The 17,124-nt window shown below is 37.5% G+C and overlaps 1 protein-coding gene across 1 annotated transcript in view; it reads right to left on the minus strand.

Annotated features, from left to right (window-relative positions):
* LOC127634062 (extracellular sulfatase Sulf-1-like) overlaps nucleotides 1-17,124 on the minus strand; it is a 46,953-nt gene that overhangs the window by 11,526 nt on the left and 18,303 nt on the right. Inside the window, 8 exon segments of the mRNA XM_052113473.1 lie at nucleotides 2,292-2,427; nucleotides 5,652-5,708; nucleotides 6,031-6,159; nucleotides 6,806-6,981; nucleotides 7,090-7,240; nucleotides 10,208-10,377; nucleotides 15,805-15,956; nucleotides 16,910-17,123. Of these exon segments, the coding sequence (XP_051969433.1) occupies nucleotides 2,292-2,427; nucleotides 5,652-5,708; nucleotides 6,031-6,159; nucleotides 6,806-6,981; nucleotides 7,090-7,240; nucleotides 10,208-10,377; nucleotides 15,805-15,956; nucleotides 16,910-17,123 (1,185 nt within the window).

Raw genomic sequence — 17,124 nt, forward strand, 5'->3', positions numbered from 1 at the left:
TTAGGGCACACAGGCTCCAAACAGCCACTAGTCAAACAGATATGAGCAAACAGAGCTACCGCCAACTATGTGAAGGCTCACTACTTTACTACTTGCATGACAAAGATACAGCTCAAACTCAGAAAGAAAAGCACAGAGAAACTAACACAGGCATTAACTTTCACATACCCTCAATCACACACTCACACTGCCCTCATTGACTCCACTGCAGGCACTTGTCAATTATTGCATAAATTCTGTCGTTGCAAGGCTTTAACATCACATTCCTACTAGTCACAGAGGAAAGCATGGCCTAAGAGTGAGGGAGTTGAGACGAACAGCGTTTTAGAAAGAGACTGATACTATCCACAAGCGAAGACGTGAACTGGAAGCAGTGTGTGTTTTACTCTAAACTTTGTCAGGTTTCAACACCTTAAACATGTCGATCTTTTCAGTGAGTGGATTTCCCAGAAAAACAACAATGGGGTTAAGTAGTGGGTGACTGGGGGAAAGTAAAAATTGATTTGAAAAAGATTTGAAAATGGCATAAAATTGTGCAGTAAACTGTAAAACAATAATTTACTTTATCCAAGGCATACAATGCTTTCTGGAAAATATCTTGAATTAAGGATGTTAAGAAATTTTTACTTGGAAACAAGTCAAAAATATTAAGCGTATTTTTCTTGCCCCTTTGTCAATTTTGTTTTGGTAACTCTTTACAATAAGGTTCCATTTGTTAACATTAGTTGATGTATTCTGTATCACAAACTATCAATAAACTATATTTATTTTACAGCATTTATTTATTTGTCATTAGAGATTGACAAAGTATAATTTTTTTTTTTTTTTTTTTTTGGAAACCACTGAATATAAAAAGCTTGATTTTTCTAACATTGATATTAATCTTTAGCAAGCTAGATTCAAATAGGTTATGTTAATGCTAACTTTATCTGTTTTTTGGAGCTTCAAAATGCATGATCACCATTCACTTGCATTGTATGGACCTACAGTGCTGAGATATTCTTCTGTGTTCTGTAGAAGAAAGAAAGTCATACACATCTTAGATGGCATGAGGGTGAGTAAATGATTTTGATATTTTAACTGAAAAACAAGACAAAAATACTGATTAAGAAATAGATTTTTTGGTGTGTGCTTCAATATCCTGAATCAAGATTAATTTTCATAATAAATGAAATGAAATGGTTTACAAATATGTAAAAAGATATAGAAAGTGAGGTTTGAACAAGCACGAGCAAATGATTCAGGGTTGGCCATAAATTGCAGCTAAGCACAAGCAATCATGTTTAATGAAATAAAGGACCTCAAATTTTATGAGGTCTTTTCATACAAACATGGCAGGATTGTGTCCTTCAACTTTGAGGCAGGTGACTGAACTAAAATGAAAAGATGGAAACCCGTGTTATTCCAAGCTGTGTTCAATCAAATTTCCAGACAAAGTGTTGCAGGCAAACACTTAAGCTGACCATAAAAATAATCTGGTTTGCATTAGCGCAGTCCTTGAAATACTGTCTGCATTTACGCTACCTGAAATTGTACCAATTTGTAATGTTCAGCTCTCTCTGATTCATTGCCACACCACAGAAGGTCTGGTGGACCAGGCCCAGAGTGTGCTGGTTAACGGAGCACTGATGAAAGAGAACTACAACCAATCTCCAATTATCCTTAATTTGTTGTAAATATCGATTTAAATTACAGTGGCACCAGTCAAAGGACTTTGGCTATGCACTGCACGCTCAAATCTCCGGTTTCGTGTTAAAGGTGCAAATTATTGTATTCAATAATAATTTAAGGTTGAGTGATTGGGGCAAAAAGCTTTCTTACTATAATTCTCAGAGGATTTTCTCAACACATGATCACCCTGAATCAGGCCCAAAGCAGGACAAATGAGGACCAGGTTGAGTCTAGCAGACTTCCATTCTGATAAACCATCTTAAACCAGTCTAAGAAGGTTAGATGGTTTCCCAGCCTGGTCAAGCTGATGGCACTGGCATAATTTTCCAGTTTTAGAGGGGTATAGGGCACTTATCAGCTAGTCAGGCTGGGAGACCAGCTAGATCAGTTTAAAAACAAGCTTGGCCAGGCTGGGCAACCAGCTAGACCAGCATGACCAACCAACCACCCTAGGCTGATTTAAGCTGTATTTTACCAGTAGTGTAGCAACAAATGAAACACAAAAATTGTGCATGTGTGTGTCAGTAAAAAAAAAGGAGGTAGACAGACAGTGGGTGCGAGACAGAGGGAGACACATGGGTGAGAGACAGAGAGATGTATTGTGTAAATTGTGCCTATACCTGTCCTGGTTGTTCACAGGGTGTCTGAAACTTGGCCTGCTGGCACACCTCCTTCACCTTCTTGTATTTGGGTAAGCTATTGGAGTGTTGGGTGTTTGCGTTGCCTCCCAAGTCATCTTTCTTACGCAGGATTTTGCTGAAATGACAAATGGGCATTGGTGAGTTACTAGGCTGCGTTTCGAGGCCGGCAGCCTCCTGGTGGATTTGGGTGCCAGGAAACCATGGGCGCCTCGCCCAAGTCAGCGTCATATAACTGCTCTGTGCAGAGTCATTTGAACTCCTGGAATTGCACTCAACCCTGCATCCCAACCCATATCTTGTGTTAATGCATTCTTATAGGCCACAGAAATAACTGCATCGTCCCCTGGGTAGTAAGATATCTGTATCGTAGTTTTATAGGATTGTATTTTTGGCTCATCAAATTTGAGGTTGTTGAATATAGACAACCACAAAAATAAGCATTTAAAGAGTTCACCCAAAAATGAAAATTCTCTCACTATTTACTCACCCTCATGCCATTCCATATGTGTTTGACTTTCTTCTGCAGAACATAAACTTTTTTAGAAGATTTTTTAGAAGAATATTTCTGCTCTGTAGGTCCATACAATGGAGGTGAATGGGTACCAAACATTTGAAGGACCAAAAGGCACATTAAAGCAGCATAAAAGTAATCCACAAGACTTCAGGTGGTTAAATCTAGATATTCAGTGATACAATATGCAGATGAGAAACAGATCAATACAAGTTATTTCTTACTATAAATTGTCCTCCCTGCCAAATAGGTGGCGATATGAATGGAGAATGCGAATTGCCAAAAATAAAAGAAGAACGTGAAAGTGAGTTGATTGTAAAAAAGGACTTGAATATAGATTTTTTTTTTTCTCACCCACACCTATCAAATCACATCTGAAGGCATGGATTTAACCACTGGAGTCATATGGATTACTTTAATGCAGCCTTTGTGCCTTTTAGACCTTTTGGAACCCATTCACTTGTATTGTGAGGACCTACAGAGCTGAGATACTCTAAACATCTTTGATTGTGTTCAGCAGAAGAAAGTCATACACATCTGGAATGGCATCATTTTTTGGAGAACTATCCCTTTAAGAATTAGTTCATCCAAAAATAAGAATTTTACGGTTTAAAAAAAAAAAAAAAAAAAAGACTTTGTTTTTTCCATGCAAGTACAATAAATGATTACAATTATTTAGATAAACAAAAAGGATGCAAAACCCTGCTTAAAAAAACAAAACAATTAAAACTAGGTAGGCTGGTTTAAGCTGGACTAGTCTCCCAACCAGGCCAGCTGGAATGTGACCCATACCCCTCTAAAACCATCCAACTGACAGGTCTGACCAGGGTGATAGACCATCTAAGAGTAACAAACCAGCTTAGGCTGGTTTTAGCTGTTTTTTCTTTCCAGCAGGGAAGCACCATTAAAACAATCCATTCAATTAATGTGCTACATTCAAAGTCTTCTGAAGTCATGTGATATCTTTGAGTGAGGAAAAGACAGAAATGTAAGTAATTAAAAATAATATATATATTTTTTTTATATAATTCTCTTACGTGTTCCATAGAATAAACAAAGTCATACAGATTTGGTATGACACGACGGTGAGTATACATTTAAGAATGGTGCCTGTAGTGGAAATAAAGGCTCTGACTGATTTCACCAGAACTGATAAATGAAGTGGTTACTGATCTGACTTCTCATAAAATTGGAGCTGTCGTGACTGCAAAACAGGTTAATGACATTTTGGTATAAACACATCTAGTGGTCTGGCTTTATACACAACAGTTATTTAGTGACGGAAGCAACAGCCTGCAATGATCAACGCTGCGCTTTCCTGGAAAAACCTTCTTTCACTTAGCGTTAAGCAGAAAGAAATAGCGGGCTGGCTGTGGGAGTGGCAATATGCCATTAAGAAGACTGACAGCCCCCTGCGAGTGACATGAGGAATGTTAGACAGAGACAGCAGCGTGGTTGTGCCCACGGCCACAGTTACCACACAGTGATTACGTGCAAAGGGCTTCCAAGCTGCACATTTTAAACTTAACCCCCGGACAGTCTATTGTGTTAAGTGATAGGGTCTCAAAAGATATGGTAACATATTTTTGGATTTGTGTGCCATGATAAAAGTATCCAGAGGCAAAAATGTACAGTGGCCCCAAAAAAGTATTTGGACACTTAAGCCACACATAAACAAAATTATGGATGTCTTGGATGTATATAAGAAAATATCAAGCCAATGGCATTTATTTTAGAGAAATATAAAACAACCATACTTTAAACATTAAAATAAGTTGTTAGCTTTGAAGAATATACTGTATCATGTTTTATATATATATATATATATATATATTATTTAAAAGTGAAACAAATGGTGACTTTCTCAGAACTATACGTTTTTTGCAATTGCTTTTAATTGGTTTCAAGGTGTTTTTTGTTTTTTTTAGTGGCTGTATGAAGTCCCCTCAAGTTCACACAGGTGTCCTAGTATAGTAACCACTTATGTGGTTCATTAACAATGGGCATGTTCCACTAATGTTTGACAATCAGAAAGTGTCCAAGAATATGGGAACGGACCACACACACGCACGCACACACACTAAAACTTAAAGCAAATAAAAATGGTTAGTTCTGAGAAAAAGGTCATCATTTGTTTGCAGACGCCACTTTAATTTGTTGTTAAATGCAAAGGAATTCATATATATTTAAGAGTGGCTTAAAGTGTTCAAAAGTGTCCAAATAAATTTTTGGACCATCCAGAAACAATTGCTCACAGGCAAAGGTACAGTTAGTTAAATACGGTCATTTCAACACCATACCTACATTCCATAAAATAAAGAGTAACGCTATGCAGACATATCAAGTTTGAATCTGATTCCACAGGTAATATCATATATTTCCCTGGGGAAGGATTTGCTGCTGTCCTGAGCATCCTACAGAGTGACTGAAACTTATCTTATGAGCGTATACGACTCTAATTTAAATAGCTGAACTCTCGAGGACATATTTGACTGAAGGTAGCAAAATTCTGATATTCCTGTGATGCTTTAGTTGTTTTTCATGATTATTATGCTAAATAGGACTATATTTGAGGTATTTTCCCACATTGTTAGGTGAACTCGACCCAAGCCATGTCAATGTAGACGGATGTTTGCGCAATGGAATCTCAAATTCATAACGTGTACATCTTATCTCTTGGCGGTTTCTCAGCAAAATACTGGAATGAAACAATTGGATTGTATGTGGGGAGCCTCCCATGCAAAATAAATCAATTCTAATTTATTTCACACGTTTTTTTAGTGATTTTACGGTATAATTAACCAGAGAGGGAATAATGTTTGTTTTACCCACGCTCCACAAGGAATGTGTCCCTCCAGACTTTGGGTTTCCGGTTGGGTTTAAATCTGAAAAATAATATGCAAATATTTAAGACCTTTCTCAGTATTCTTGTCATTTACATACTATAAGCAGATGTTTAGCTTGGCCTGAATTATGACACCTTAATCTGCTCAATATCTTTTGCCATCATAAGTGGCAGTCACCCCAGAGCATTTATAACATTCTTTACCTGCCAGAAACCCTTTAAAATTAAATCCAAATGCAAAACATAACTCCCTCAACTCAACTTCATTGGTTTAAAGCAATACATAATGAGATACCACTTAAATCATACATTTCACATTAGACTGGGAATATAATGTTTGTTATGGACCAGAGTCAGCTCACCTATTCCCAGTCTTTTCCTGATCTAGAAGTTTCAGGATAGATTTGCCATCCATATCAGGTGGAGTGTCCAAGCCAGCTATGTCCAGGATTGTGGGTGCGAGATCAATGTTTAGCACAAGATGATTGTTCCTATGAGAAATAGACCATAAAATAAAACTGATAAACCTGAAAAAGAACTTTAACGATGCATGGATTGACAGGGTTCTCACAAGTTTTATGACGTTTTCATGACTGATTACTGGAGGAGTTTTAAATAATTCCCTTTTAGACCAATCCGCCAATTAATCATTCAGACTGATGTGTGAATCAGTTTGATAGATTGTGTGTAAAATGACCAACTCAACAGAATAATTCGGTATAGCTTGCAAGTTTTACTCTACACATGATCAATATCTAGCCAATGAAATATCTTGGGAGCAAAGTATAACTAGAAAAATGCAGTAAATTTCCATGACTTTCAAGATTGAATTCTTTCCCATGATTTTTTCAGGCCTGGAAAACATAAAAATATTGATATTTCTATGTTTTCCAGGACCGTGGGGACCCAGAGTTAAAATTGCTTTGTTGAGAGAAAAACAAAACCTTAACTCACATCCTTGTATAAGTCGCACTGATACTCTTTAAAAGCATATGTGTTTGGAGTGCAGTGTGTTTGACTGGCCGACAATCAATTACACTATATAAATTGCTCTGGACTACAAGTCACAAGATCATTATGGAAAATATGGTATGTCATGCAAAAGGGTGTAAAATTTGAAGTTGAAGTTGAATTTACCTTGCACCTGGCTCCACATTTGGACCTCTAACAAAGAATGGCACTCTGAGGTCAAAATCATAGGGCATAGACTTCCCCTTGACCAGACCAAACTGCCCAATGTGGTACCCATGGTCAGCTGTGTAAATAATGTAGGTGTTATCCAGCTCCCCAGTGTCGACCAAAGCATTGTATATCTGGAACACATAGTATACACACATTTATTTCTAGTTAATATGTAGAATCTTTTGAATATCCAGGATTTGGAGCAAGAAAAAGAAAAAATAAAACAAAATAAAACTGACCTTTTCCACAGAGTCATCTACAGACATCAGTGTCTGGAGCCTCTTCCTGTGCAGGAAGTTGGTGAACTCCATGTGAATTGGCTTCATCGGGCCTGTGTACTGCATGATCCAGTGCTTGTCCATGTTTGGTGCATGGTTGTAGCTGGGCGTTCTACATGGATGGGCACAACATGCTACTGTGAGACAAACATGCACCTGTCTGCCATTTCTCAACCACTTGTGGTTGTTGGAGTTGTCTTTTGTGTAACACACTTGAAAAACATCAATAACACCCCCCCGGAAATATAATTTGTTTTCTTGCTAGGTGTTTATCTTGGATTCGCTCGCCATCTCTCCTGACACCACGCTGAGAGTCCATGGGTTTCTTGGCAGTGATTAATCGTTTGAGGGTTGGCACATGCGTAAGAAAAATAATAGCTTCCCCAGCCACTGGGCCCAAAATAAATTTTGTAATAAGTTCTGTAATGACAGAGCTATAAGTCATTTGCATTTGAAGAGGAGAATAAAAAGCTGGGTAAACAAGGAGGCTGTGAAATTGTTTGTTGAGCTGAGGCTACGAGATGGCCACCTGTTGACAGTTGGCCAAGCTCCACAGCTGAAGCATTGTGTTGGAGAGATGGCTTTCCAGGTAGGACTCTTGGGCCTGGTGTCAATGAATGGTGGCCACATGAAAGCTCCATTCTATCGGAGTGGATGGCTCCTAGCCTCTTCTCCTCAGTCTGTCTTTGTCTGCTCTCTGAACTCTTCACCCACTCAGTGAGGCACACTAATATACCACACAAAAGGAACCTGTCTCTTCACATAGGTAGGGAAAAGGCAGCACGCCACCAGGAATTTTGAGGTCAAAGGAAGGAATTAGTCTGGATCTGACACCCATCACAAAGCAGGGTGGGGCACTCTTGTCTTCGCAGAAACTATGCATAAGGATCTAATCTCAGTTACACTGAAGTCTGAAGCATCAAATAATCCATACATTTTCTTGAAAAAAGTAGGCTAAGTTTCATGGGAATCTCTCTCAATTTAAAGGGATAGTTCAATGAAAAATTCCATTCCAAACCTAGGTCCCTTTTTTCCATAGAACATGAGCGGAAATGTGAAAATGTTGGCATTACAATTTCCCATACAATGAATATCCCATACAAGGTTTTTCTCAGAACAAAGTAATTCATGCAGGTTTGGAACAACACAAGGGTGAGTAAATTGACAGAATTGTAATTATTGGATGAGATGAACTAACCCTTTAAATGTGATTTTCAATACAAAACATTGAATAAATTAAATTTGTTTACAGGATTTACCTCCTTAATGCTCTTTTGCCTGTCAAATCCACTTCATGAAGAGGTTCGAATTATAGCAGTGCTGCCCAAATGCTTTTCAGATTACTTGTATCAGTTACCACACCAGAATGTTTGCATGCTTATGCCATGCTTTTCCAGACTGGCAACAAAATTATCCGTGGCTTTATGCATAGTTACTTTGGCAGCGTATAACATTATATTATGTAGATGATGGATAAACCACAATTCCATCTAAAACTCATACTTGACTCTCAGCAACAAAATCCACTAGTCCACTTTGGCTATAGAATTTTAATGTTCTGGGGTCAATACAAGTTGAGCTCAATCAACAGCATTTGTGGTATAATGTTGAATACTAAAAAAAAAAAAAAATTATGCTCCTTTACTTAAAGAAACCAAAAAGTACATATTGCGTTTACAGCAAAGGCACTTACTGTGGAAGTGAATGGGGCCAGTACAAAAAAATTTAAACACTTTTTCTAAAAGTATAGCCACAAGAAATAGACATTATTTTAACATGGTAACATGATTTTATTTTGATAAAAATCAGGGATTTATCTGCGTTAAGTGTAAACCATATTATAGGATTTCCAGTTACATCGTCATGACAACGAAGTTGTAATATTGGAAACAACTTCACACATATGTGGTTAGTAAGCAATTTAATCACACTAAAATCATGTTAACATGTATAATGCTTGTCTTGTTGCTATTCTTTTGAAACTTTATGTTTCTGGACTGGCCCCATTAATTTCCATTGTAAGTTGTTAAATTTTTTTTTGTTTTCTTTCTATTTTTTTAAATAAGGGAAGAGTCTACATAATTTATGCTAATCAACATTATGCCACAAATGCTGTCAACTGAGCTTAACTTTGTACTGAACCCGGAATATTCCTTTACGGGCCTTTATGGATAGCCCAAGAGTGGTTTCTGAAACCCTACTGCTCAGAAAGTAACCTGTACCTGCCATCTGTTTTCCTGTTCATTTGGTGCAACTTGCCAAGCAACCATTTTGGCACTATAGCAACCTGCTTGCCAACTAACCTTGGGGTATCCTAGTGTGAGCTATTCAGAGCCCAAAGTATGTGCTTAAAAAAATATTAATAACACAAAGGCTTTTCTAAGTCAAACAATGCATTCCACACATCCCAAAACCTTCATGGTGAATGGCATGATTGATATGAGAAGACCCAGGAAGTTGTGTTGGTGGACAAGCTGAAAGAACTGTGGAAAAGGAAGAAATAGATACGCCTGAGAGACAAAAGTGTGATCTTCTCCTTACCAAGATTCTGAAATGCCAGGGAAGCTAAATACTTGGAGATAGCGTGAATGTTGCCACAGCACTGTGTGGAATAGGATCCTAGCCATGGATTTTATGATAGTGCAGTGAACCAATAAAGGTCTTGGCAACAGAATGGGATCCATAAACATCTCATCCCCCATCATCGTGCTTGGCATGTGCCAGAAATTTACTAACATGCTAAATCATTTCAGTTTCATGGTGGTATGGTGTTTGAAATGCACTTCAGCACACTGTCATCTCTTCTAATTTTAATGGAGAATTCAAATATATGAGACCACAAAAATTCCTTGAACTACAAACTTATATTTACCTGCAAAACAAATTATAATGGTTTAAAATTTATAGGGAAATTATCTGCTTGGAATGCAACCATTCTTTTAGAATTGGGCTCTTGTGTGCCTTGGAATATCCTATTATAAATACATACAGAAAAATATAAATATCTAGACTCAACAATTCCAACGCCAGTGCCTATTTTGCTCTTGGGCGGTGTGTAACTGAACTGAATGTCACTCACATGTGCTGGGAAGCATTTTGGAAGAGCTCGGAGTACTGGGGTGCAGAATCCTCTGGGCCATGAGGCGCTGCATGGCTGATCACCATCATCACCGGACGATGCGGGAACATGTGCTTGGACATTCGGAAGTAGTTGATACTGTCATTGGTGATCAAATCTGTGAAGTAGTCCTAGAACCGAAGAAATAAATGCATAAACTGATTAGGAGGTATTTAGGTTTTAGTCCTAAGAGTAAGAGAGGGGAAGCACTTTCAAACCATATATTGTTACTGGAATTTGTAGATTAATGAATAAGGTCTGTGGTTATCATTACTTGGAGAGTGATATTTTGTTTTACAACATCAATTGCATTCAGCCATACTTAAAGTCCTCAGATATAATTACAATATGTCAAGAATGCCTGTAAAGTTAGTTAGCAAGCTAATTAGTAACGTTCATATTTAAACATTCTACTCTAGCTTTGTTGAATTGTACTGTGTATCTACTACACCTCAAATAGTTTGTTTATAGTTTTTTGTAAAATTATGGGTAAATAATAGGACAGCCATTCTCATCCTTAGTAACTTGTAAGGTAGCAACTTAAAATTTAGCAAATGTATACAATGGCTTAAAAATGTAAGACTGTGTAATTTGTTATAGAAGTCTCTTAAAGCAATGTTAACCACTGACCCTATTTCATTTATAAAATAGAAAACGATTATTCTAAACACCTTTAGAAATTCCTGGGAGAACGCATGGTGATTTGACCCTTTGATAAGCCCCGCCTTAAAAGCATTTTAGACCAATTCTATCTTAGCAACTGTTGTTGTCAACTGTGATGCAGTCTACACTTGATGTGCAAGGTTGACAGTAAATGGCCATTTTGAGCTGCACATGCTAGTGCTGTTCCTACAAACAAGATAAATAACCAGTTTTGATCGTTCGCTTCTACGTGTCCAGTGTAGACAGCCTAAAGCAGGTGTGGCGAATGGAAGCCGCAGAGTGCCGGAGAAATAAATGATCAATCTATTAATTTAAAAATAAAAATGTGAATAAACCCATTTATAAATGTACAAATAAATAGACATTTAAATGTTTTTAATAACATTTAAAAATTTAATTCTATTTAACAAAACTTTGCATTAATAAATCATTTTTAAATGCAACTTTTAAATTGGGTTTTAAAAAGTTTCTTTTCTTCATTTGCCAATGGCTTTTCTTCATCCATTTGACAATCGATTAAAAAAATACCATTGGACAGTTGACACATGGGAGCAACCAATAAACTTTCGACTTAAGACACCCCCTCGATGGAGATGTAAGACGGCCTGTCATTGGATGATTTATACAGGCATGGAGCAGTTTGTGCTCCATGAAACTCGCGCAACAGGAGCGGACACAACGCGTATCAGAACTTAATTGTCTCGTCGCCACTGCTGTTAAATACAGACCATGGCCCTCCTCGAGTGTGCACAATGGAAGGGAGCTGTTAAGGTACCGAACCACTGGAGAAAGCTGCCAAACCTCCAGGCTGAAGTGGCTGCCGGATCTTGAACCTACTTTTAAGCAAATCTTCCAATTATTCATCCGTTTCATATGAATTTACTGTATGATCGCTCGGTCATATCTGTGAACACACCCAATATACAGATTCTTCAGTGTGCTGCACCGAATCATCCACAACAAATGGGATTCAAATTGATAAAACTTTGCGAAACTTTTTTGATGAGTCCACATTTCAAATAGTTTTTGACAAACACAGCCATCGTGTTCTCTGGGCCAAAGAGGAAAAGGACCATCGACGCTGTTATCAGCTTAAGGACAAAAAGCCAATGTCTGTATGGTCCAGGGGTGTGTCACTGCCCATGACATGGGTAACTCAAATTCAGGGTCCCTGAATTTTCCTGCGGGACAATGTAAAACCACATAATGGCCGAATAAGCAGAGTGCAGGTGCTAGATGGGCCTGCCTGCAGTCCTGACCATCTCCAACTGAGAATGTGTGACACATTATGAAGCATATAATACGGCAACGAAGACCTCGTATTATTGTGCAGCTGAAGACCTGAATAATGGATGAAGAGGAAAAATTCTACTTTTTAAACTTATATCTTCAGTATCTTTTTGGAATTGGGGTTTTATTTACAGTATATAGTTTAATAAAGTGATACTGCCATTCACATTGACAAACAAACATTTTTGTTTCTTTCAATAAGTTATATCTTAATTGACATGGCTTTATTTGACACATTTTAAGCCGTAAACAAGCAAGGGTAAATTTTGCTATTGTACTTTCAGAAAAGGTTTAGCTTAAGCTTTGACATTTTACATCAAACATCTATGACATGTTAGTTGCCATTACCTTTAATTGTAAATGACTTAATTGTTTTTAAACTAAATTCATTAAACAGTTTAACCCATAACACCATGACTATGATTGTAAGAGTTATGTGATAAAAGTAGCAATAATTTATTAAGCACCTCAAAGCCAATGTACATTGAATATTTAATGTGTGTAAAAGATACTGTTAGTCAATAGATATCTTCATGAAGAGGTGCACAACACAAGATTGAGAAGCAGACTTTATTATTTGCAACATTAAACATGTACAAAGCAGGTTGATGTAAAAAACATAACATTTTAAATGATCATTACAAAGAGTCAATAATAAAGTAAAATACAACAGTAGTTTAGGCTTTACATTTTTTTTCATAAGTGTGCTCACTTGCCTTCTGTGTACCCTCTGCTGGTCGGCCTTTTCCAGATCATACTCATGCAATTATCTTAATAAAAAGGACATAAAGCCCGGAAGTTTTGAAGCTTTATCCAGTGGTTCTGTACCTTAATGGCTCCCTTCCACTGTGCATACTTGAGGGCGGCCACACTTGGCATTTAGCAGCAGTGGTGACAGAGCATGAGTTTCATAGAGTACAAACTGCTAGTACCTTTTAAATAACCTTTCAATGACAGGCTGTCTTACATCTCCTAGTGGGGCGTGGGAGAGGGGGTGTGTCTTAAAAAGGAGTAGAAAGTTCATTGGTTGCTCCTACGTATCAGTGGTCCAATGGCATTTTTAAACTCGATTGTCAAATGGATAAAGAAAATCAATTGGCAAATTATTTTATCAGTGACTGATAATCATTTGCCTCAATTCTTATTCACAGTCTCCACAGTTTTCAAACATATTACGGTGTTATTAAACAATTTCCTTTAAATAGATATGCTTTAAATAATCACTCTTCAATCCAGTCTACATAATATAAATTCCATTCACTGCACTCTCCCATTCATTAATGGGACTTTCTGCAAAGATTGTCAGAGCGAGCAATGGTAACCAAGAGTGTGGAGCTTAGTGAAGGGTCAGTTGGTCTTCCGGGTTAGCCCAAACATTTACATCAAGACTGTACATCCCATTCTACCAACAACTAGTCATTCTGACTGATGCAAGCTGTGCTTTCCATGTCAGAAACTACTGAATACAATTTCATTGACAACTTAAACATTTTTCTTCACAGACTTGTTTAGCTTTATGTTGGCTTGACAAAGCCTGGCCTGAAAGTTTTAAAAGATTAATGGGACTTACAATAAAACACAGCTAGCTATCTAGATAGATAGACAGACAGACAGACAAATATTGTCTACTTTGTTTACATTTGAATTTTTTGACAGTTTGAGGAGTCTTGGCCTGGCTGAACATTCCAATGTAGGATATCTGGGATATGCGATTGTCCGTTAAAGGAAAGCCAGAAGTCAGATCAGTTAGAAAAGACATAAAACAAAGTCAGAACAGGCTGAAGGTCTGTGCCAAGTTTGGTGGGTGTAGTTCAAAAGCTGTAATTATATTTACTAATTTTGGTCTATGTTTAGGAATTTTGGAAAACCCCTAAACCAAGTTTTTAGAATAGTGGTATTTTGGCTTTGTCAACACAACAGTGAACTCATGAATTTATCAGCAATTTATCCACCAAACAAATTAAGGATTTCTAGTACGGATCAGGTTGCTGAGCATATACGTTTGTTTAAAAAAAACCCTGTTGTGTTGGTGCTAACCAGTAAAGATGATGACAAGTGTGTCGACACATTCACTCAGTAGTAAGAGAGGTTCGTACCCCTCCATGGGGCTGATGTTATGAAAACAGCAAGGTCTCAATCTTACTGCTATGAGGCTCAGCAGGAATGTGTACAAGCTCTGAGGGCTTGGGGGTAAAAAAAAAAAAGAAGAAAATCACGTGGTAATGAAGCTTTAAGCCCCTTGATGGCAGTGCTCCTGGCTCAGCCTAGTTGTGGGAAATCCTCCAACCCCACTATGCCCTCCCTACTGCTAAAAAAAAAAAAAAAAAAAAAAAAAGGCATCTGTGGACGTAAAAGTCTTGTGGAAGCTATTGTATAGAGACTTGTGACTTTCTCCTCAGCATTTCAGCGCTTTTCTGCTTAATTTCAACATTTTGTCTCACTAATAGTACCTGCAACTGATTTGTGTATTTTGGAAAACTATTTAGCATCACCTCAGTGTCCAGAAGTAGATGAAAGAGCACTGTTCAGAACATCTGAATGCACCTTACCTGATTAATACATTTGAGAATGGATCTTAAAATGGTTTTGCTTGGACTGACTAAAAAGGCACAAAAAGTTCTGAAACTATTCAACTAACATGAGTCATCTTCCTATTGATTCACTTGTTGATTAAACTTGAGGCCACAGCCAATTTAAATGTGTGGCATTCTTCAATAATGAGAATCATAGCAGGGACATTTTGGGTATAATTTGGGAGCAACATGTTAGCTAAAATGTATGTTTGCTATGGATTATGACATAAAAGCTCTATTAGCAAGTCTCAACCTTAAAATAAAAACGAATTAGTCTTCGTAAGCGTTTACTGGAACCACTTGAACAACTAGCCACCATATTTCTCCAGCCCTCAATAAAAAACAAAATCCAGCCTCTTGTACATCTCAACTTTCATCCAATTCAACAAGTGGGTTATTGACATCCAAGTAATAGAAGAAACATTTATTTACTTAAATCACTTGGACTACCTTGTAAAACAATCCAGACCAATTTGTGCTAAACCATGAAACCTCTGCAAAAATTCCAAACTTCCCAAACATGTGCTACCTTTGAGACAGCTATGGGAGAAGCCAAAAAATTATTTTGACATCAGCTCCAAATCACACGTAGATTGAGGGTGGCCATGTCAAATTAAACCGTTTAAACACAGATTTTATCACTTCCACAAAGATAGCAAATGTGGTTTTTTTTTTTTTGTCCTCACTATGTTTTTTCGCAGATAGATACCATATACTGTGAACCATGGCTATCTGTGGAATGGAATACTAGCCACCCCTTCATATCAACTGTTTGCAAAAACCACTTTACCCCAAGAACATCACTTTATTGTCTACCAAGTCTTATTCAGAAGACACATCTAACCCCCCATTCCCCCTTTATTTTAATAATATTCCATGTGGAGTCAACCAACCCAGGTTTTATATGCAATTAGAGGTCTGAAATTTGTTAAGAACACACCTTGCAATTGAGCATAAAATGAAAACAGAGTTTAAAAGAAAACCTTTGCATGATGACAGTGTTGTGAATTTACGTGGACAAAATGCACATACCTTGGCATAATCTGCTCCGTGCTTCTCCTTGTTCCCATTCCGACAGACAGTGTAATTATAGAAACGGGAATTTTTGATCAGCCCCACCCATTCGCGCCACCCAGGTGGGATGTAGCTGCCATTGTACTCATTGAGATACTTCCCAAAAAATGCTGTGGGACATAAAAAATACAATATATAAACTTGAATCCAAGGTTGCAGAAAGACTAATATTATATCCACCTCTAAACATTTCCTTTCAGCAGTACCTGTAAATGTCTGTTTCTGCATTGTATTCAGGCCTACTGTACCCTTTTTTCCATTAAGCTAAAGCATGTTCTAAGAACCAGGCAAGCAGCCAGTCTGCCCCAGAGAACTAATTGTAGACTAACACATCAGATGAAAACCAAACAGTGGTAAGACCTGTACCCCTGTATTCAGGGTCAGAATGTGCAGTCACTCTAGACACACAGAACAGGGCTACCCTCAGCTGATTAAAAGATGCTTGTAAAAACTTTGAGCTCTAAGAACAAATTTGAAGCAAAATTCCAGTGGAACCTCAGAAAGAGCACAACACATTAATGAACACATGAAATCAAAACTGGAGTTGTCTGGCCTTTAGTCCACGTATTTTAGCTTTGAAACACTCTACTTGATATTGTACTCCTAAAAGCTGACAAAAATATGCATTTAAAATGTGTAATCAGTGTTACTGATCAAAAATATTGATGACTCATCATGCACTACACAGATTTTTGTCTTTAAGATTGAGAATGCCACTCTCCCTAATACCACCTGCAACCAAATAGTAAATCATGGTTTATGGCTGTGATGTCAATAAATGCTATAGACTTTAAAAAAAAAAAAAAGCTTTTGAAATATCCCACCCAAAATTCCTGTTTCAATAGGAAATGTCAACACACGACAAAAAAAAACTGATAGTATAGTATTTGTAGCATTGGAAGATCCAAAAAGATGAACACAAGGATCACATCCAAAAGAACAGAGAAGCTGTTAGAACAATGATTTACATCAATAATATATTCCTAAATCAAATGTATCACAATAGGTCATTAGGTTCAATCACTCATTTGGGTTTATACTTATCTGAATCAAACTTTCTCACCTGTTCTGTATCCAGTATTGTTGAGATAAACAGCAAAAGTACGTGGCTCGTGCTGAGCTTGCCAGGAAGGTGAGGAGCAGTTCTCGTTGTTGGTGTATGTGTTGTGGTTGTGAACATACTTCCCGGTCAGCATGGACGAGCGTGATGGACAGCACATGGGCGTAGTCACAAACGCATTGGTGAATGATGTACCACCATCCTCCATAATCTTACGC

This window comes from Xyrauchen texanus, chromosome 41 (assembly GCF_025860055.1).
Source record: "Xyrauchen texanus isolate HMW12.3.18 chromosome 41, RBS_HiC_50CHRs, whole genome shotgun sequence".
NCBI lineage: Eukaryota > Metazoa > Chordata > Actinopteri > Cypriniformes > Catostomidae > Xyrauchen > Xyrauchen texanus.